The sequence below is a fragment of the Symphalangus syndactylus genome, chromosome 15 (genome assembly GCF_028878055.3).
Source record: "Symphalangus syndactylus isolate Jambi chromosome 15, NHGRI_mSymSyn1-v2.1_pri, whole genome shotgun sequence".
Taxonomy (NCBI): domain Eukaryota; kingdom Metazoa; phylum Chordata; class Mammalia; order Primates; family Hylobatidae; genus Symphalangus; species Symphalangus syndactylus.
The window spans coordinates 73,282,121-73,304,830 of record NC_072437.2 but is presented as its reverse complement, the minus strand read 5'-3'; the positions used below and the strand labels follow the sequence as shown (position 1 = coordinate 73,304,830).

Below are 22,710 nucleotides of genomic sequence, written 5' to 3'. Positions count from 1 at the left end.
ACTAATACTGTATTAGTAAGAGGTTAAGAATGCTGGGCACAGTGGCTCACACCTGTAATCCCAGCACTTTGGGAGGTTGAGGTGGGAGAACAGTTTAAGCCTGAGGTTGAGGCTGCAAAGAGCTGTGATCACGCCACTGCACTCTAGCCTGGATGACAGAGGGAGACCCTGCCTCTCAAACAACAACAACAAGGAAAGAAAGAAAAAGTTAAGAACTCCTGGATTAAGCAGCACTGACTTGAAGAAAGTTAGAAAACTTGGGTGAAAGGCTGCGCCTAAAAACAGACCAGAAAGAATTCACTGAGGAAAAGTGAATTTGTACAGTGCTTTTCAGACTATCTCACCTTGGTACCCCTAGTTAACTGCAAAAAAAATAAAGAGTAAACCTTCTACACTGTGAAGTTGATGGTACCTAGCTCAGGGCAGATAGAAAAACCGTGGCCCAAGAATGAAAAAAAGAAGAAGAAGAAAAAAAAAGACATGGTCCAGTGAATAAGGAATATGAAAAAATTAAGGAACAGAACAATCTTAAGGATTGGGATAAGTAAGTCAAGTGGGATATTATAGCACCCAACTTAGAAAGAGAATCTTACAAGGAAGAAGCCAAAAATGTCCACTACCACACATGTCTGCACAACATATAATAGGAGAGGCTAGATATGATTTATTTTTCTGTTATGAAACAGGATCCATTTTGTTTGAAGGCAAGGTTGGCAGTGAGATAGGAGGGGAGTGAACTCTACAGCACTGAAAACTATACACATATATGAGGTTTAAATTACTGATCAGGTTCTTGCCTGTAACAGCAACTATCTTTTACCTACTGATTGTCAGACACAATGCTAGGCACCAAAGACACTTTACAGCCGATCCTTCAAACACGCTGAAAGGTATTTATTATCATACCCATTTGACCAGCTAGTAAAGACACAGGTAGGCTAATCAACTCCCCCCACATCATACTGTAGGTGAGACACTAGGCTAGGTCTTCAAAGTGTGGGCTGTTAACTCCAGAGAGAGTGCTTCCTACTCCAACAGGGCTTTCCAAGCCGCACTCTGGAAAGTGCTAGGGGTTTGCTGGGGTGGCCACCCTGGGGGACATGGAGAAGTGATTTTAGTCAGGAAGTGTAACTCTGAAGAGACTGGCATCTGGAGTCACAGGCTGGGATTTGAATCCCAGTCCTGGCTAAGTATCTGCGGCCAAGTGACTTAAGCTCTCTGTGCTTCTGTTTCCTCATCTATAAAGTGAGAATAGCAATGGGATTGACTTCATACCATTGTGAGAGGTAAGAACAGTGCTTGGCATTTAGTAAGATCTCAATGAATGAGATACTATTTCTATTATTCTTACAAGAGGAAAGCCAAGCAGGAGGGCCACTGGTCCCCACCCTCACTTCGACCACAGAGATCTTCTTTCATTTATTCCATAAACTGAATTTCCTCATGAGATGTCTCTTACAGAAAACAATCCTTTGCTTTAATAAAAAGGAGGATAACAACAAAGTTTAAAAACCATCACGTTACATTTTACCTGTATCACTGAAATCTATGAATTCTTTTGACAGCAGGTTAGTAAGAAGTTCCATAATGAGAAGCAGGTCTTGGTATTGCTCTTCTTCCGCTGTAACATCTATTCTTTGCCGCCCTAAATTATTCTTAGAATATACTTGCAACAAAGTAAGGCAGGCTTCATATAAGTTCATAGCTTTGGACTGCAAAAAAAAAAAAAAAAAATGCACAAATTATGCTACTTGATACACTGACATTAAAAAAATTTTAAAATAAAATCTACATAAATTAACTCCGAATTCCAAGAGTAGCAATAATTCTTGCTTTAAACTACATTAAAATAATAATTTCTATAAAGCATATATTAAGAGTGTATATTTTTTAAATTTTACCCCTTTTCTAACAAAATTTCAGGACAAGAATTTATATTCAGGTGCAGCAAACCACCACGGCATACATATACCCATGTAACAAATCTGAACGTTCTGTACATGTATCCTGTTTCCTTTTAGAATAAAAACAAAAAGAATTTATATTCATTCAATATGACTTTCTCTGAATTATAAGTTCTTTTTAAGAATCTTTTTTAAAAATCTTTTGGAAGAATAAAAATATTATTTAAGATAATACTAATCAAATTTTAAGCAAAGACCTATTATTTTATTATAGCTTCAAAGAGTTTTAATCCTGAGGGGATAAAATTAGAAAGTGCTTACCTCTCCAAGATAGCATATCTGTTTATGTGCAACTTCAACAAAAACTTCTATAATGAGATTGACAGTCTCTGGGGTATTCTTGTAAACCTCCATCAACCCAATGCAATTGGTAAGGAAGTCCATTAAAAAATTAAACAGGATTGCTACGTTGTCAATCTGGGTAGCCTCAGCAATGCCACACAGGGCCTCGAGTGTGGCAGTGATTTCCTGCTTGACTTCCTCTTGCTGACACATCTGCTGGAAGTTTTCTTGGTTTATCACTCTTAAGAATCGCTGCTGAAGTGGCTGAAGAACCTATAAAAATAAACCAGGAATTTTCTTAAGGCTCAGTTCACATGCTTTATTTCCTCTGCTTGGATAAATATTCACTTTCCAAAACATTTCTAATTGTTGGAGGCAGGACAAGCACATAACAAAGAATATCTAAACCAGACTTTACACTCCCCATTTTGAGGGTCATCCTAACTTCCGGCTCATGCAAAGCCAGAACACCCAAAGCACGGGACATAACTTTCTCCCTGCCACTCAAAGAATTCTCCCATTTCCCTCCATCTCTTTCCAAGTAATGAGCCAAAAAGGAAAAAACAAAGATAAACTTTGTTTACAAAATCAGACAGTAAGCCACATTTGGCCCATGGGTTGCAGCTTGCCAACCTCTACAGAGTGAAGCCCGATTCAAAGCTCTCGTCTGTTTTTTTCCTTTTTCCTTTACCTAATTCCTCTTGGCACAGAACATAACTTCAGATAATCAGTCCTGCCCTGTATATAAGAGTACTCATATTCAAGAGGACAGTATCTTAATTCGACTTAAAGTTGTCCATATGATAATACAATTGTTTAAAATAAAAATACTTAGTCAGTCTGGTTTCCCCTGGATTTGAAGTCACAAACAACTGCCTAATTCCATTACTGTGCCCCTTCTCAAACACTAAGGGCCCTCTAGACAAGGACTGCAGGCTGGCAACCTACACACACACTGGCAACTCTTGGCCCTTGATTTAAAGCCTATTAAATAATGTGCCCATGGTTGTTATGGGTCAAACTGTGTTCCTCAAAAACTCATATGTGGAAATCCAAGCCCCAGGATATGAACTTATTTGATAATAGAGTTGGCCGGACGCAATGGCTCACGCCTGTAATCCCAACGTTTTGGAAGGCTGAGGTGGGCGGATCACTTGAGGTCAGGAGACCAGTCTGGCCAACATGGCAAAACCCCGTCTCTACTAAAAATACAAAAATTAGCCAGGCATGGTGGTGCACACCTATAATCCCACCTACTCGGGAGGCTGAGACGGGAGAGTCACTTGACCCAGGAGGTGGAGGTTGCAGTGAGCCGAGATCACACCACTGCACTCCAGCCTGAGTGACAGAGCAAGACTCCGTCTCAAAGAAAAAAAAAAGAAAATAGGGTTGTCATAGATGTAATTAGTTCAGATGAGGTCATACCGGAATAGGGTGGGCCCCTAGTTCAATATAACTGATATAGAAAGGGGAAGTGTGGATGCAGACACACACAGGGGAAGCATGTGAAGATGAAGGCAGGGATCAGGGTGATGCGTTTACAAATCAAGCAATGTCAAAGACTGCCAGCAAGCTACCAGAGGCTACAGATTTTCCCTCATAGCCTTCAGAAAGAACAAATCCCATAGACACCTTATAGCTTGGACTTCTAGCCTCCAGAAGTAGGAGAAAACAAATTTCTGTTGTGGTATTTTGTTAGAGCAGCCCTAGGAAATGAATATCATGGTTAATCTGCATCTTATTCAAGACAGGAGAATGTTTCCCTGCTCCCTAATGAAGATTTAATAAGCCAGGCCATGCTCTCAACTGAGTTGGGAAAAATGTGCCTAAAATGCAGAACACTTGATAATATTCAATGTCATCACACACAGGCAGGTACAGACAAATTATAAGGTAACATTTGTAAAATAAGAAGCTTCAACCCATTCATTAGGAGAAAAAATATCAGAAAAGCTATGACTGGGCTGGGCACAGTGGCTGCTCACGCCTGTAATCCCAGCACTTTGGGAGGCCAAGGCGGGCAGATTGCTTGAGGCCAGGAGTTCGAGACCTGGCCAACATGGCAAAAGCCCGTTTCTACTAAAAAAACAAATTACGCCGGGCGCGGTGGCTCACGCCTGTAATCCCAGCACTTTGGGAGGCCGAGGCGGGTGGATCACGAGGTCAGGAGATCGAGACCATCCTGGCTAACACAGTGAAACCCCGTCTCTACTAAAAATACAAAAAATTAGCCAGGCGAGGTGGCGGGTGCCTGTAGTCCCAGCTACTAGGGAGGCTGAGGCAGGAGAATGGCGTGAACCCCGGGGGGCAGAGCCTGCAGTGAGCCGAGATCGTGCCACTGCACTCCAGCCTGGGTGACAGAGAGACTCTGTCTCAAAAAAAAAAAAAAAAAAAAAAATTAGCTGGGTATGGTGGCATGAGTCTGTAGTCCCAGCCACTTGGGAGGCTGAGGCAGGAGAATCGCTTGAACCCGGGAGGTAGAGGCTGCAATGAGCTGAGATTGCACCACTGTACTCCAGCCTGGGCAACAGAGTAAGACCCTATCTCAAAAAAAGAAAAAAGAAAAGAAGAGAAAAGAATAGAAAAGAAAAAGAAAGAAAGAAAGAAAGAAAGAAAGAAAGAAAGAAAGAAAGAAAGAAAGAAAAAGAAAGAAAGAAAGAAAGAAAGAAAAAGAAAGAAAGAAAGAAAGAGAAAGAAAGAAACAAAAGCTACGACTGATACGTTTATGTCTCCAGAGACTCTTTTATGGCAATGCATAGATAAAGGAACTACAGAGTTACACAAAAGGGTGCAATCAAAATAGAAGGCACTGTTACCTCTGTCCAATACTGCTGTTTGGTTTCCGTGTCCATATGTGCAAAACCTCCTAAGACTAGAGCTTTCATCAATGTCCTCTGCACAGGACTTGACAAGAAATTAAGAGGTGGGCTTCGGCTTGCAAACTGCTTAGCTAAATTCCACCAGTTCTCACACTGAATTACTAAGTTTGCCCTACAGGTAGAAATAACAAAACATAAGATGTATTACTATGTATACACATACACACATACACATATACACACAAAGAAAACAAAAATAAAAAATAACTAGATTTAATTACTTTCAAAGCAAAGTACAGTAAACTTAGTATAGACTTTGAAGTCACACAGGCTTACATTCAAATCCCACTAGTTGCCTGGTGATGTAAAACTTATTTAACCTCTATCAATCATCACTTCTCTATAATCTGCAAAATAGGAATAATAACAGTCTCCTGGGGCTGAAACTGATATAATGATTAAATGAGATACTACCTATGATGTGCTTAGAAGAGCACATAGTAAATTATAAGAATTCAATAAACCAGCCAATGACAATGGTAATAATAACAATGATATTCCTATACAGTAAGAACAATGAAAACATTTATAGAATTGTTGTAGAAAGCACTAAAAATTTTACTTTCCAACATTAAATTTTAAATATCAGTATTTAATCTTTAAAATGGGGATAAGATGTCTAAAAATTCAAATGAGCATATTCCACATAAAAGTGTTTGCAACACCATAAATTACTAATGTGTTACTCATAGGGCTTTGATGCCAAATCCTGAAGGAGTCAATGTAATGCTCAATTATAAGATGGGAAAGCTCCATTTGCATTTGTAATAGTAGTGTGATATAGTTTTTAAAACGCATTACTCCAAAAATGTAGGCTCTATCTGGAATTAGGACTGTGTAACCATTTGCCAGTTCAAAGGACTACACTAGGAAGTGAAAAAGAGTTTCTCACCCACACACATACACACACAGTCAGCCTGCAACAATGGGCTAACCTTTCTCTTCTTTCCACCAAAGTGACAAGGAGCTGCACAGTGTCATTTGCAAGGTCCTGCTCACTACTCCAGACCGAGAGGTTACTGATGACTTTTTGTAAGAGGTAGCCAATTATCCACTGAGAACCCTCTGTATCTGCTCCGAATGCTGTACTGAATGGCAGACTTATCTTAAGAGAGGAAACAAATTTTTTAAGGTAAGCAAGAAAGATCAGCTCAAGAAAAAAAGAGAAAAATCAAATTGAAATTAGTATCTAATCTGAAGTAGTGCTTACTTCACATCAACTTTACACATGTACTCATTTCCACTGGTCAAAAAAAAAGACATCCTCAATCCACTCACATTTTCCAGTGTGATTTTCCTGTCAACTTCTATTATTCCCATAGTATTAAAAAACTAACATAGTATTAAACCAAATACAAAAAAGCATAATCTATTCCCAAATAATAATCTGTATCTTCAATAGTGGTTAAAATAAACTAAATCAAGTGATGTGCTCTAAAAAACACATTAAAACAGCATTCCAGTCACATAATTCTCTTCAACATAGAAGGGGGATGTTAAACTGCTCTTAAACAGTTATATTTTGATGAAAAAAACCACCAAGAAAAATGTTCCTGCTTCTATAACTGCTATCATCATAAATCCAAATGAAGTTTTAACAGTTTTACATTCTGACCTGATCATATAGTTTTTCATCCACCAGGAGATAAGTCTTTGCCCAGCGTTTTAAAAACCAAACAATATCTTTGCCCATCTGGGGACTTAGTAGATGAGTGAGATCTGCTCTTATTGCTCGAGATTCAACTTCTGAAACTCTAAGAATGGCAGACAACAGCCTGTAGGTATAAAACAGAAGTCATTTATTCTTTTCTTTATTTAGTTGTCTAACCATATTTTTTTCCTTAAAAGTCCTTTTTTGTCTTTCAATTCTCTGGATTTAGGTCAGGCTATACTTGAAAATTTCATCTACAGAGTTTTAGACAAGTGTCCCATATTATTTCTGATTTTTCATGAAGCAGGAGACAAGATAAAGAAAGGAAGAGTCAATACTAGAGACGTCCTTCTGCTGAAGTTGTAACTCCATGTGTGAGTATCAGCATTACTAGCTAAAGAGAATTTTCAGATTCAAAATTTTCAGATTTTCAGGAGAAATACATCAAATTAAATCTTCAGAGTACATGCCAAACTCTTTTAGCATGTACTACTTAGCATCACTACTTAAAGCTACCCTGGTTAGTATGGTTTGTGTTTTTATATCATGGTCATGTTATAGTACAAGATCTGGGAGTTATTTAGAAAGTTTTGAATATTGAGTCTTGTTTAAATCTAATATTTCCTAGTAAACTTGATTCTTCATGGTATTTTTAAATAAAACTCTTGCTAGAAAGATTACCTGTGTAAGTACACATATTGTCCTTTCCTACACTACATAATTCATATGGTCGTGTGGTGTCAATCACATAGTGTGACATGCAGACAAACAGAAATGTCTTTGTTGAGGAGGGCACATAATCAGAAGTGATATATATTTAACTTGACTTTAGCCAAAAGGCAAGGAAGCAAAGGATGTAATGGAAAGACTCCATTACGCACCAATGAGTATCAGTGCTGAGAAAAGGATTCTCATCACTCAAATTCAGCTTATGCTCCTTTACTAGTGCTCTCAGGAAGCCTGAAATGATCTCATCATGAAATCATACAAACATGTTTCAGTTCTTTACCCCACTGGATGGCCCACTGTTACTGCCCTTATCTTCCTGCAGCCTCCCTGGGGTCACTGCCCTTCCTCCCTTCATCTAGCCATCTGCTTCCTCTTTCCCAGTCTTCATGGCAGCATCCTCTTCTCCTGACCTTCTTCTTTAAATCAGGAGGTTTTTAAGGTTCCACCCCAGAATCTCCTCTGTCTTTTTCTTTTTGAGACAGAGTTGCTCTGTCACCCAGGCTACAGTATGCCCAGACACAATCACGGTTCACCGCAGCTTTAACTTTTTGGGTTCAAGCGATCCTCCTGCCTGAGTTTCCCAAGTAGCTGGGACTACAGGCACACACTACTACACCAGGCCGATTTAAAAAATTTTCGTAAAGACAGGGTTTCGTCATGTCACCCAGCTGGTCTTGAACTCCTGAGCTCAAGCAATCCTCCCACCTTGACCTCCCAAGTGTTGGGATTACAGGCATAAGCCACCATGCCCAGCCTTCTTCACTGTCTGCACACTTCCTACACCACCAATGCTCAAACTTTAAAAAAACTTTTTAGGCAGCATATGAATAACAACAAAACAAACAAAACCCCAACAATCTCCCAGTACAGTAATACATTTAAGTTGTAGATATGTCAAAATTCCCGGTAAGATTAAATCATTTTAAATATCTATTCCAGCCTAACAAGATTCAAAAGAAAATGGTTACATTAACACTTTAAATTTATGCACTGGAGTTTTATTATCATAATGTTCTGATACCCACTATCATCCATTAAAAATATAAACAGACTTTCCTTATTTTTAATTTCATTTTCCCATAGAACATTATCCTAAAATAATTTTTATGTTCCAGTATTTTATTCATCATACTACATACTCCGATACAAATGTCTACATATTGAAAGATAACTTTTAAACATTTTCAATGACCATAAGACCATAAGTGTTTAAAAATGTCTTCTGGATTATCATTATGATACTTAAAACTAGACAACTGAGCAAAACAATATAAATTTAAATAAATTATTAAACATAAACAAACACAAACATAAAATTGTATGCCTCTCTTAATGTGATTAACTTAGTAGGGTTCTTTCCCCACTTAGTTCATGTATCTTTGAATGAACATTACCTATTGCCAGGTGAGCAAGTGGAGCATGATTTGATTCCTATTTTTCCTTTTAACAGATATAAGTACTGAGAAAACTTCATATAAGTAGAACCTATTTTTAAAATAGCAGAGTCACCCAATTATTTGAATTTCTTCCAAGTTATACACCAAAAATCACGGAGATCTACCAACAACAATTATTTTTAATCATCTCTTAGTTGATGTGATTAGGTCCTCTTCATGTTATTTAATGCAAAGGACTGAAACTTGCTAACTGTCTACTCACTAGTAACTCAGTCACTTAGTCAATGCCACACTGTTTGCAACTGTCCCTCTCCTCTGTAGGGTTTTACACACCTGCCAGTCCACATGTTCAGAGGTAGAAGTGAAAACTTCGGCCTTTCTTTCGTAAAGTGGAAGAAACATCAACGAAAGAACCACTCAGCCTGAGTCACGCAGGTCCAGGGGAGGCACCCAGGGGCCTTTCTTCTACCTCAGAAATACCTCTCATAACCCAAGAACCTTTCTCCATCTTCACTCCCAAGACTACGAAGGAAAATGCTTCCTAACTTGCCTCATCACCCTTTATCACCCATGGAATAGTATCTCTAAAATATTTTGATCACTTCACTTCTCTGCTGTAAATCCTTGTCAGTATTTTTACTCCCACTTTATCAGCCCCACCTACAGCATCCTCCCTGCCTCTCTACCCTCATCCCCCGACCAAAGCTATCGCCCTGCCCTCCTGGGTCACACACCAGCCACACCTAAGTTCTTCTCACTTGAGCAGGGCTCTCTTACTGTCAGAGGCATCAAATCAGACTGACTCCATCTTGAGTGACGGCTAGGAAAATGATGCTGGGACCTGATGGGCTGCATTCCCAGAAAGTCAGGCATTCCCTATTCTCTAGATGTTTACAGTTAAGGGAATAAATTAATAAGATTTACTAAACAGACCCAGACTTGGGAGTGTCCAGATATTCTGACATCTGGAGAACAAAGGCATTCCTAATTTTGCTTTAAAGATAGTAATATTGATTCTTGCAAAATACAGTAATTAAGAAAAGTAATCCTTTTACTTTAGTAAAGAAAAGTAATTAAGGATTACTTTTCTTAATTACTGTATTTTGCAACCTACATTTATCAAATTGTACTATAAATGTTTTCAGTTTGATTTATATACATCATATAAATTGATGTAAATTATAAATGTTGATATATAAATGTGTATACACACACACACACACACACACACACACAAGCATTGTGCCTATGATGGACATGTTCCTCCTCTTATTTTCTTATTTCTTATTTTCAGGAACTTCCTGCTCTGTCTATGGAGTAGCCATTCTTTTATTCCTTTACTTTCTTAATAAATTTGCTTTCACTTTACTCTATGGACTCGCCCTGAATTCTTTTTTGTGCAAGATCCAAGAACCCTCAGGGACCCTTTTCCTATAACATCGCTGCTTATGCTATTGTCACTGCCTGAAGTACTCCTGTTTCAAGAAGCCCCCTCTGGTTCTCCTCTGCCCATAGATTAGGGGAACCAGGAGCTCCTATAACACGCTTACACACTTCTAACTGTATCCTCAGATGCTGGCACGCAGGGGAATTGAAATCCCACTGATAAAAACATCAAAATATTTTTAAATTGTTGATATTCCAACATTAATACCCCATTCCTACTTCAATTTCTTAAAGCACTATATCTACAAATATATTCCAAACAGCACTCAGTTTCTCGTATTTTCCAAGTCAATCCTAGATTACATTTGTATGTCATAAATCCAAAGTCAGCACAATAAATCAAACAGAGCTTTAACTTCTCACAACCTCCACTATAGGTCTGAGCCACCATCATCTTTCTCTTGGATTACTGCAATTTGTCTCCTAACTGGTCTCCTGGCTTCCATCATTTACTCTTGGGTTTTTTTGCATTTTGTTTTTTTTTTGAGACAAGGTCTTGCTGTGTCACCCAGGCTAGAGTGCAGTGGTGTGATCTCAGCTCACTGCAACCTCTGCCTCTGAGGTTCAAGTGATTATCGTGCCTCAGCCTCCTGAGTAGCTGGGACTACAGGAGGCGAGCACCACCATGCCCAGCTAATTTTTTGTATTTAGTAGAGACGGGGTTTCAATATTGCCCAGTCTGGTCTTGAACTTCTGAGCTAAGGCAATCTGCCCACGTTGCCCTCCCAAAGTGCTAGGATTACAGGTGTGAGCCACGGTGCCCAGCCTCCATCATTTACTCTCAATGCAGCAGAGTAAACTTCTTAACATTTAAGTTACTCTTCTGCTCAAAACCCTACAATGGCATGGTGCTTCATTCGGAACAAAAGCCAAAGATGTTACAAAGGCCTAAGACCTTATCTGTTTTCCTTCTATTTTCCTAACTCCATCTCCTACAAAATTCCACCTCACTCTGCTCAACCCACCACGGCATTCTTGCTGTTCTTGAACGTGCCAAGCTGGCCCAGGGCCTTTGCATTCACTGTTTATTTTGCTTGGAATGCTCTCCCCCCAGACACCTTCATGGCCTCCCTTACCAACCTCACATCTCTGCTCCCAAGTCACCTTCTAAATAAAGCCAACACTGATCACACTAATGACAACTACATCAATCCCTACTGATACTCTCACTCTAGCTTTTTACCTGTCACATTTACTGTCTTCTAACATACTGCATAATTTACTTATTTATTCTCTCTCCTTTACAAAGAGTTCTAAAAGAGGAGTGACTTGTCTGTTTTGTTCAAATACCCAAAGGCTCCCTGTTACGTAGTCAGCAGTCAATAATTATTTCTCAAATGATACCTGTTTTAAGAAATGTGAGCTGCTTTTTTAGTGAAACAAGAAATGTTTCTACCATATAACATTAAATTTCATATTAATTCTTTGGATTACAAACATGGTGACTTTTTTTTTGGTCCCAATCCTCCATAGTCTGTGCTCTCAGATACCAAAATGTTTTGCTCCCACACTAACACCTGACAAAAATGGAAAAAGCACTTAAAATACAAGGAAAGCATTCCTGATGCTACTGCCCAAGCAAAAAATATAACAAAGAATATATAATATGACAGCACCCTGAAATGAACTGCTTTTTACATTAACATTTACCACCAACCAAACCAGAGCAAAGCACTGATTTCCAGAGACACTAAATCTAATGACTAAGGTAATCCTAAAATGAAGATATAACTTTTTCAATAAAGTATGATTTTATTTCAAACAAGAGACTGCAACAATAAAGGAAATAAATTCCCCAACATTTCCTTGGTTATCAGCTTAATATTTCAACTATTTTTTAAAAAGCCACATTTTCTATTGCATGTTTAAATGATATCCATATATTTTTGCATACTAAAAAGAATGAAGGGGACAGCATCCTGTTTGAGTTACTGGTTTTCCAGCTGACAAAAACCAATGTTATTATCATTACTGACATCTCTGCTTGCAACCTACATTTAAAATAAAGTTAAAGATACTGAAATTTCACATGTTGTTTTCAAATCCACTTTTAGGAACTTTTTTTTTTTTTTTTTGAGACAGTCTTGCTCTGTCGCCAGGCTGGAGTGCAGTGGCGTGATCTGAGCTCACTGCAACCTCTGCCTCCCGGGTTCAAGCGATTCTCCTGCTTCAGCCTCCTGAGTAGCTGGGACTGCAGGCGTACACCACCACATCCAGCTAATTTTTGTATGTTTAGTAAAGACAGGGTTTCACCATGTTGGCCAGGATGGTCTCAATCTCTTGACCTCATGATCCGCCAGCCTCGGCCTCCCAAAGTGCTGGGATTGCAGGCATGAGCCACCGCGCCTGGCCGGAACATTTTTAATACAGGCTTACCCCTCCTTAATTTCACCATTAAGAATTAACGAAAATTTTGCCATTAGTATTAGGAAGATTAAAGTGAATCATCTCATTAGAGGCACTCTCCTGTATTATAACGGGCTCTTAAGTTTCACATTTAGAATAAATATTTCCATTTTATGAGACACAAATTTTTATCTATCATTTTCCATGAGAAAGCCACCGAAATGTAGTTTTAGCTTTTATGAATGATACTTGTTGACGTTCATCTGGTTCCCTTCATTTAGGGTGCCTGCATCCATCAGTATTGCTCTCTGATGGACAGGCGTTATGTTCCTAACTACATTCAATGTCCCTTCCAAGTCTCATTGTATTCAGAATAATTTGACATTACTTTTCTTCAGTATTGGGTATAGCTGTCAACTCTCACTAGAGTGGCATTGCCTAAATATACTGAGTACTTGCCATCCTTGTGTATTTCAAGGCTTCTCCAAGTTTTCATTTTTTTCATGTATCAGATTTACCACGTGCCTATCACTCCAGTTATCTACCCATCAACTCAGAATTTATAAAACAGTATAAAAATTACAAGAGCACAGCTATAGAGTTTATATTACCTAATCACAGAATCTGTTCTGTTGTACCCTGGGATGGAAGAAGCCTTTTCTCCTGGAGATCCCAAAATTTGAAGTGTTGTATTAATGTCAACTTCAGATGAATGCTTAATGGAATATTCCATTATTTCTGGAGGTATTAGCGGAGTCTCTCCCTGAGTATCATCAGCTAAGAGGTAGCCTTCAGTTTAAAAAAAATTAAAAATGAACACTTAACAAATCTACATTTATCAAATTGTACTATAAATGTTTTCAGTTTGATTTATATACATCATATAAATTGATGTAAATTATAAATGTTAACCTGTTAATTTCAAGTTTATGCAAAAAAAACTTTCTATGTCTCAGATAAGTAACCCTCAAAAATACAGAAAAGGACAAATGTTTTATTCAGCAATTTTGTAATTCATAGGGGCTTTTTAATCTACTACCTTAAATAATTTTCAGTATTGTATTCTGTAAAGTTAACAGAAATTTTGCTACTATCTATAGTAGAAGTCAATAATAGGAAATTCATGTTCAAAAGTCAAGATTTTTTCCTTATTATTTAAAATACGGAAACACTAATAGTATGGTGGTGAAAAAAGAAGATCCTAAGAGTCAGACTGCCTAGATTTACATTCTGGCTCCAAAAATTAACAACAGTGTGACAATGGGCTAGTTTCTTATACTCTCAAAGTCTCAGCTTCTTCATCTATTAGTTGGGGATAATGACGATGATGATGATAATAGTAATACTACCTAGCAATACTAATTCAGCGGGTAGAATGAGATCCATAAAACATTTGGTATGCAATAGGCACTGCATACATATTAGCCAGTTTTTTTTAAAAAATGCATCCATAGTTCTATGACAGAAAATAGCTGTATCCAAATTTTATCCAATATTATATATACACTATTGTTTTTCATATATGAAGCTTCTTTTAAGGCTTAAATTGCTCAGTTGGCAATTACATTTTAAAAAGAAACCACCAACCAACCTGTAACTAAAATAAGCCAGTGAATATCTTCATAGAGATCATCAAGCATTTTGTTGTCAATAGTGCTTGAACCAGGTGAAGCAAGTAACTGTTGCTGATGTCGTTGTAACTGACCATGGAGTCTTGTTACTCTTTCTTCTAATAAACTAAAAGAGGAGAAAACAGTAGCTTCATAAAGTTCAATAAGCAAAGACATGGAACAACTTACAATTTCCATATATTAGACAACATGAATTAAATGTTAGCGTAAAAACACATATACAAAAACATTATAGTTCACAACCGTTCTCATAGCACTATAGGAATTATGATTTATTTTTTATAACATAGAATTAAAACACTGCTTTACAAACAATCAAGGTTTACAACAGGCATTTGAAAACTGGTTATTCCAAGTTTTTACTGATATGGGTCAAATCATTTCTCATACCATGTTTTCCATAATCTCTCTGCCATCTATGCTGTAGTGCCTGGGCTCCAAATGTCTAAGCCAAGGAACGCAATCATGAGTATGTTTCTGTCCATTTGTTCCAGTGTGCTGGGACACGGGGTGGGGGTGTTTAAAGTCTTTAAACACTTTAAGTGCTCTCCAGGGAATTGTGAATAGAGAATATTTGCTCCATGGGGTTTCTTTGGACTGTGTGTACCTTGTCAGAAGAGGTATACAGTGTTCTGCAGCAATTCTTCCTAGCATTCCTACACTGGCCAGTTGATCAGAAAACTGGTCTCGATCATCCTCTTGAAGTTCACTTATTTCTTCCTCCTCACGAGAGGCCACACCATTGGCAGTCTATTGCAAGTAAAAGAAATAAACAATGAGGAACTGCACTGCCTATTCAACATGCACTTCTGTGGCTCCATAACATAGCTTAGATAGCTTAGCACTGCATAGCAAAAGGAGAGCAGGACACAGCCGACCTTTGGGCACAGCTATCTAGGAACTCCCTTCTAACAAGGCTGACAGCCGTGGTAGTTATCAAAAGGGGGAAAACATACAAGAGCAAGAAGTACAAGAATCACTCCATGGTGATCAACACAACTAACTGCACACCCACAACCCACCTCCCATGTGGGAGAATTGAACTTCTGTCACTGAAATAATCAGATATCCATGGCCCAAATTATTCATATCTCTTGACAGCTAGACAGAAAGAGGTGGGTAACTGAAAACTGAAAAGGAATATATATAAGCAACATCCCAAATAATAAGAACTCAGAGAACAAGGCCACTTTTGCTCCCAGCAAATCTTCTGAGGGAACCCATCCTAAATTTCTGGCATTATATAATGTGTAACATGGTAAAATATAGCCTATGATGAAATAGACTGTTAATTACCATCTTGCTTAAAACTCACCAAATTTCTTGTGCCATCTGGAGCAGCTAGGTGGCACTGAATATAGGAATTGAAAACTTGAACTGCATGTTGGGTAAAAAAGCCTTTATGGAAATGTTTGTCATCTTGAACCAAAGTTAACCAGGACTCCAACAATTTATCATATGCTTCCATGTATACCATGTCATCTTTATCAAGCTGAAAGAAAAGAACATTCATAAAACAAATGTCCAGAGAATGACAATTGGCATTGTAACAAGTCATATAAATACATACAAATAGTTTAAGTTTTTCCTTTAACAGAGCTTCCCAATTATTAATAAGTTTTTATTGAACTTTCTAAAATCTCTCTAAGTCCAGTTTAAGTAAGTCTTAGGCAATCTGGAATTAAAGTTGATTTTAAAAACCAGCTGTTCAGCGTTTTGTGGAACACGCCTTTTTCAAATAAAAATAATATTAACATTTTCTGTAGTCAAGAAGAGAATTGTTATAATAAAAAAAAAGTATACACCCTACACACTTTAAAATGGTTTTCGAGAAACTGAAGAATGATGAAAACAGACTGACTTAATCAGCAGGTTTAAGAATATGTGGGGAGAACTCCACCAGTGCTCCTTAACAAGAAATAACTCGTAATAAAAAAGAACAGCAAATTCCATACAGTAGAAAAGCATTAAGTGTCTTCAAAAAAATGTAATACCCATTGACTCAACTCATAATTATTAGAGAAATACCAAAAGTGTCCCATACTTAGAGAAAAATCAGAAATTTAACAAGCACAAATACTTTGTGGAAATAAATTTCTCTCTCTTTTTGGTTCTCCGTCTTTATGGTTCACTGCAGTTAGTTTTTCTTCTTACAAAGGAAACACACGTGGGAAACTTAGAAAAAGAGACAAGTAGATAAGATTAGGGAAAAGCCAGGCTTCTTCTTGCCCAAAGCTCTGACTGGCTAAATAGGCCTCTCTCCACGAGCATGGTACCGGATGTAACTAGACCTGTATGAGATCCACTAAGGAGACCCTCAGGCTGTATACGCTTCAAGATAGTCTCAGTGAAATTGTTTAGCTTGTTATTCCTAATTTTTCTCTTTCCTATTCTTTCTTCTTCATTTAGCTATTATCACTGAATTAAAGTGTTACACCAAAACTACACCACTGAGAAAGAAGAGAAAAATTATCAGAGAAAAAGGTAGGATGACTATGCACACCACCAGGCTGTTTCACAGAGTTACTTGTGGTCCAAGATCTCCCTGAATGGAGCTAACATTTGGCTAAAAGGTCACTCTAGTTTTAAAACCTACAAAGGTCAGGAGGCAAGAATGAGCCTGGCATTTACATCACAGAGAGAGCCCGTAGACCTGGAGCAGAGAGTGACAGGTCCTGACATAACATGGGGTGAGAATGGGGGCTGGCAGGCAAGAAACAGATCAAAGGCTTCGATAGGCTATGACAAGGACACTAGGTTTTCTTCTAATTGCAGCAAGAAGCCACTGCAATGCTTCAAACAGATAGAATGCTTTTTTTTTTTTTTTTTGAGACGGAGTCTCGCTCTGTTACCCAGGCTGGAGTGCAGTGGTGTGATCTCGGCTCACTACAGCGTCCGCTTCCTGGGTTCAAGCGATTCTCCTGCCTCAGCCTCCTGAGTAGCTGGGACTACAAGTGTGCATCATCGTGCCCAGCTAATGTTTGTATTTTTAGTAGAGACGGGGTTTTGCCATGTTGGCCAGGATGGTCTCGAACTCCTGGCCTCAAGGGATCCTCCTGCCTCAGTCTCCCAAAGTGCTGGGATTACAGGTGTAACCCACTGCACCTGGCCAGATATAATTCTTTAAAGGAAAATCAGACTGCTTACACTGCAAAGTATAATGGTGCCATGGACCAGGGTAGAGATGATGCCAAGCAGCCAAACTGGGTACAGATTTTGGAGAAAGGGTTGACACTGGAAAATGACCTGATGCAAGACAGAAAACAAGGCAGTGGTGGGGGTGCACCTGGGTTTTTATCCTGACAGCTGGGAAGATTCCTACAATACAGAAGGATGGGGGTGTTGGACAGGGCAACGTGAGATGACACATACAGGGAGATGAAGGCCTCTCGGCCTCTCTTCTTTTGGACATGTTAAATTTTAGATCTAAAATAGGAATCCAAGTGGGAATGTTCTATTAACTGTTTGATACATGTCTGGAGTTTAGGAAAGAGATCAGGGCCGGAACTACAAATTAGGGCATCATCAGTACACAGATACCTAAGTATTTATTTTTAAAGTTGAAAACCCAGAAGCATTCACTTAGAAGATGTTGATTAAGAATAAGGAGGAGCCGGGCATGATGGCTCACGCCTGTAATCCCAATACTTTGGGAGGCTGAGGTGGGTGGATCACCTGATGTCAGGAGTTCAAGACCAGCCTGGCCAACATGATAAAACCCCATCTCTACTAAAAATACAAAAATTATCTGGGCATGGTGGCAGGAGCCTGTAATCCCAGCTACTTGGGAGGCTGAGGCAGGAGAATCGCTTGAACCTGGGAGGCAGAGGAGAGACCCACACTTATATAAAAACTACAGTATGGCAGATCATTGAGGATGAAGGACTATTCAATAAATATTGCAGAAAAACCTGTTATCCACATGGAGAAAAAAAAATTTGCATCCCTACTTGACTAAATTCTAAGATGTTAAAGTCAGGAAAGGCAAATTTTAAAGAATTTAGAAGAAAACACAGGAAGGGTAGGTGTCTTTACATTGGAACCAAAATTACAAATAATTAAAAAAAAAACAACTTTCAACTACATTAAGATGAGGAACACTGTTCATCAAAAAATATGATGAAGTCAAAATGCAATGTGATATCCAGGACGAGGTCCTGGCACAGGAAGAGGACACTGGTGGAAAAATTGGTGAAATCCAATAAAGCCTTTAGTTTAGTTACTAATAATATGCCAACGTTAATTTCTTAGTTCTGACAAATGTACCATGGCTACAAAAGATGATACTATTAAGAGAAAACTGGGTACAAGGCACGTGGAAACTCTCTGTACTGTCTTTGCAAATTTTCTGTAAATCTAAAATTATTCCATATTTTAAATACAGAATTATTCCATATTTTAAATACAGAAAAAAAAAGTGAAAAACGAGCCATAAAAAAAATAGATCTGTGTATTAGTTCATTATCTCACTGCTGTAAAGAATTACTTGAGACTGGGTAATTTATGAAGAAAAGAGGTTTAATTGACTCACAGTTCCACAGGCTTACCAGGAAGGATGACTGGGAGGCCTCAGGAAACTTACAATCATGGTGGAAGGTGAAGGGGAAGCAAGCATGTCTTAGCATGGCAGAGCAGCAGAGAGAGAGCAAGGAGAGAACTGCCACACACTCTCATGAGAACAGCATGCGGGAAACCACCACCCCCATAATCCAATCACCCCCCACCAGGTCCCCGCCCCTGACATGTGGGTATTACAAGATTACAATTCGACATGTGATTTGGGTGGGGACACAGAGCCAAACCATATCAATCTGAAACCCATATAACCAACAAGAAACTAGTTCTAGAACATATATAGACTTTCTACAAATCACTAAGGAAAAGACAAACACTCCATTAGGAAAATGGGCAATGGACACAAACCAGCATTTCAAAAGAGGAATCACAGAACTACATATTTAAATATATGAAAAGACGCTCAATGTTACTGGTACTTGGGAAAGCAAATTAAGATCATATTTTATGCTTGCTAGTTTGGCAGTAAGTGTTGGTGAGAACATGGATCACTGAGAACTCACACACAGGTAATACATTGGTCCGATCACTTTAGCAAAAATTTGACACTACTATCTTCTAAAAGTGAACATTTACATACTCTGATTAAAAAATTCCACTCCTAGGTTTATACTTTCGGAGAGCTCTCAGTCAGGCATGGTGGCTCATGCCTGTAATCCCAGCACGTTGGAAGGCTGAAATGGGTGAATCACCTGAAATCAGGAGTTCAAGAGTAGCCTGGCCAACATGGCAAAACTCTGTCTCTACTAAAAACACAAAAATTGGCCAGGCGTGGTGGAACATGCCTGTAGTTCCACCTACTCAGGAGACTGAGGCAGGAGAATCGCTTAAATCCGGGAGGCAGAAGTTGCTGTGAGCCAATATTACGCCACTGCACTTCAGCTTGGGTGACAGAGCAAGACCCTGTCTCAAAAAAAAAAAAAAAAAAAAAAAATCTATCGAACGCTAAGAGCCAGGCACTGGAATATGGAGATGAATAAGATACTTTCTTTCCATAGAAACATCTGTGGCCTGTTTATATACTTAACAAAGCATGTGCTTTACAGCCATCATTTGTTAAGTCTTAACAGTTTATCTTGCCAAAATAAACAGACTGGTAACATATCACAAGAGGAATTTAGGAATAGCATCCTCTGACTCACCCAGTCTCCAAAAAAAAAAAAAAGCAGGATATTTTCTAAGACCTATCTTGGTTGTTTTTTAGGTACATATCTAACACATGTTATCGTGGTTTAATTATTCATATACATAAAAGTATAACTAAAAAGTAAAAGTCTTATATGCCTATTATTAAAAAAAGCTTTCAATAATCCCTCCTATTAACACTCTGATATTAAAACAGAAGATCAGAGGTAGACTGCAAGAGCCTCAACTCACTGGATGGCAATTTACAGTAAGACTATGGACTTCTAAACAGCCTTCTGGTTTCTTTTGGAGATAATATAAGTCATCGAGCAAAGTGTGAGAAATATGGTTGATGACAATTGGCAACTAAATCTTTCAGTCTAATCACAGAAAACTGAAACCTAACCTAGCGCTTTTTCATAATACCCTGGCCCTGCTCCACGGCCACTCTGGCCAAAACCCAGCAGCCAAGGCAGCAGCACGTGCACAGAGATGACTAAGGAGACCAAGCTAGACACTATGTGCTCATGCTCTTGGTATTGTCAGGCCTGCTGCCAGAGAGGCTTTGGAGAGGGGCTTAGAGCTTATGAGACTACTTGACCCCACTTTACTCCATCTGGAAATGCAGGGTGGAGAAGGTAATCAAATTATGATAGCAGCACTTATCTCTCAATGCCCGTAATTACCTTGGAAGTATATAGAGCAATAAATTTGCAACCCTTTAGTCACAGAAAAAAATCTTTTATATTTTGGTAATTATGTTGAATACATAATTCCAAAATAGTGGTTACTTTTATTTACGAAAATGCTGTCAAATGAAGCTTTGAAAAGAAAACTTTCAATATGTGAAATCTGTCCCGTTTTTGACATCAAATTGAATTTCAGAAATTAAAATCTAACATCACTACATGATTCCAACTACACAACATTCTAGAAAAGGCAAAACTATGGAGACAGGTGAAAGATCAGTGGTTGCCAGAAGCTGTGGGGGGCAGGGAAGGATAAATAGGCAGAACAAAGAGGATTTTCAGAATGGTGAAACTACTCTGTATGATACCTTAATGGTGGACATCATACACCTGTCCAAACCCATAGAATGTACAACGCCAAGAGTGAACCCTATGTACACTATGGACTCTGGATGGCGATGATGTGTCAATGTCGTTTCATCAGCTGTAACAACGTACCACTCTCGTGTGGGATGTTGATGGGTGAGGGTGGGGAGGCTGCATGTTTGAGGGGGTTTGTATTTTCACCCAACTTTTGCTGTGGACTCAGAACTGCTCTAAAATATAAAAAGTCTTTATCTATATTTATATTTATCTATATACATCAATATCAGGTATTGTAAAAATATGAGCTAAATCTCATGCTAAGGTAGTTATAGTTTGTTTTCCTGTGAACAGCAACTAATCATCATGACAACTCCAAATCCTTTCAATGAAATTGGAAAGCTCTTTCTGTTGATCATCAAGATTATCTTCATATGTAAACATAAATAACATGTGTTAGATATGTGATTCATAGACAAAAAATGCAGTGAGATGGATATGGGCAATTCATTTTCATAGAAACTCTTATGTCTACAGAATATCCTTCAAAAAGTTCCTTTTATATTATTCTTTACAACAGTTTGGAAGTGAAAACAGCTTCAACTATCAGAGATTGTAGAAGCTGCAAAAAGTGCCCAAAACACTGGCTGGGAAGTTCACCAGCAGCATCTGCTTATAGACTCACTTGGCAGAAATAAGTAATGCAACAAACACTTGCATGCAATAACAGGAGAAGGAAAAAACCACAGGTTAAAAAACAACAGAAAAAGGCTCCATCAATATACTAGACTATTTCTTAATCTGCGTGGTTGATACATAATTGTTCATTTCATTATTCTTTATATTTTTATAACATAAAACTAGTACTTTGTATGAATGAAACATTTCATAATAACTTTAAAATTTACAGGCATCGGCACAACCCCCACGTCCAATGACAAATCACAAATAATATTTGTGCTGCACAGTGTAAAACATTAAGAAGGATATATGAACGATTAAAGACTGAAAGAGCTATACTATTAGTTTATGCTGTTATTCATCTGCTATTGGTATGTAGATTCTTTCCTAGCAAAGTATCATTTAAGGCAAATATGGAACAATATAGTGACAGAAATGTCACAAATAAAACTTCATGAACTCTCCAATAAAAAATGTAGGAATTTAGAAGTCTTTGAATGTCAAATGAAAAATAAATTAAATCCTTGTCTAGTTATTTTTATTTTTATTTTTTCTAGCTAGTTCTTAAAATACAGAATTAATTTAACTTCAGAGTACCTATGCAGCTGACAGTATTTCTGGTTTCTGGAATCCCCCAAGAGAAATGGATTTAGTAGACAAGTATTGCAGCTGTTAGAAAAATCCTACAGACAGATCACTCAAAACAACAACAACAAAAAACAAACAAAAACCACTACCCCCCAAAAAACACCAAGAGTCCAAGATATAATTTTCAGAAAAAGATTTTAAATGCTGCACTACTGGATCAACATACTTTCTTCCTTTTGAAAATGCACAGGAGTTTCCAAATTCTCAATGTAAAAGAATGCATACACGTTAAGACACTGTTCCTGGCACACGATAAGTGCTCAATACAAACTTAACAAAGCTGAACAGTGGCTGACATCTCGGG

The 22,710-nt window shown here is 38.2% G+C and overlaps 1 protein-coding gene across 6 annotated transcripts in view; it reads right to left on the bottom strand.

Moving 5' to 3' along the window:
• Positions 1-22,710, bottom strand: part of XPO4 (exportin 4) — a 126,449-nt gene that overhangs the window by 15,310 nt on the left and 88,429 nt on the right. For all 6 annotated transcript variants that reach the window (XM_055245025.2, XM_055245028.2, XM_055245026.2 and 3 more), the window contains 9 exons: positions 15,641-15,817; positions 14,933-15,075; positions 14,286-14,431; positions 13,306-13,483; positions 6,741-6,900; positions 6,061-6,230; positions 5,063-5,237; positions 2,226-2,519; positions 1,532-1,712 (listed from right to left, as the gene is read on the bottom strand). In XM_055245025.2, coding sequence (XP_055101000.2) covers positions 1,532-1,712; positions 2,226-2,519; positions 5,063-5,237; positions 6,061-6,230; positions 6,741-6,900; positions 13,306-13,483; positions 14,286-14,431; positions 14,933-15,075; positions 15,641-15,817 — 1,624 coding nt within the window. The remainder of the gene's footprint in view (positions 1-1,531; positions 1,713-2,225; positions 2,520-5,062; positions 5,238-6,060; positions 6,231-6,740; positions 6,901-13,305; positions 13,484-14,285; positions 14,432-14,932; positions 15,076-15,640; positions 15,818-22,710) is intronic.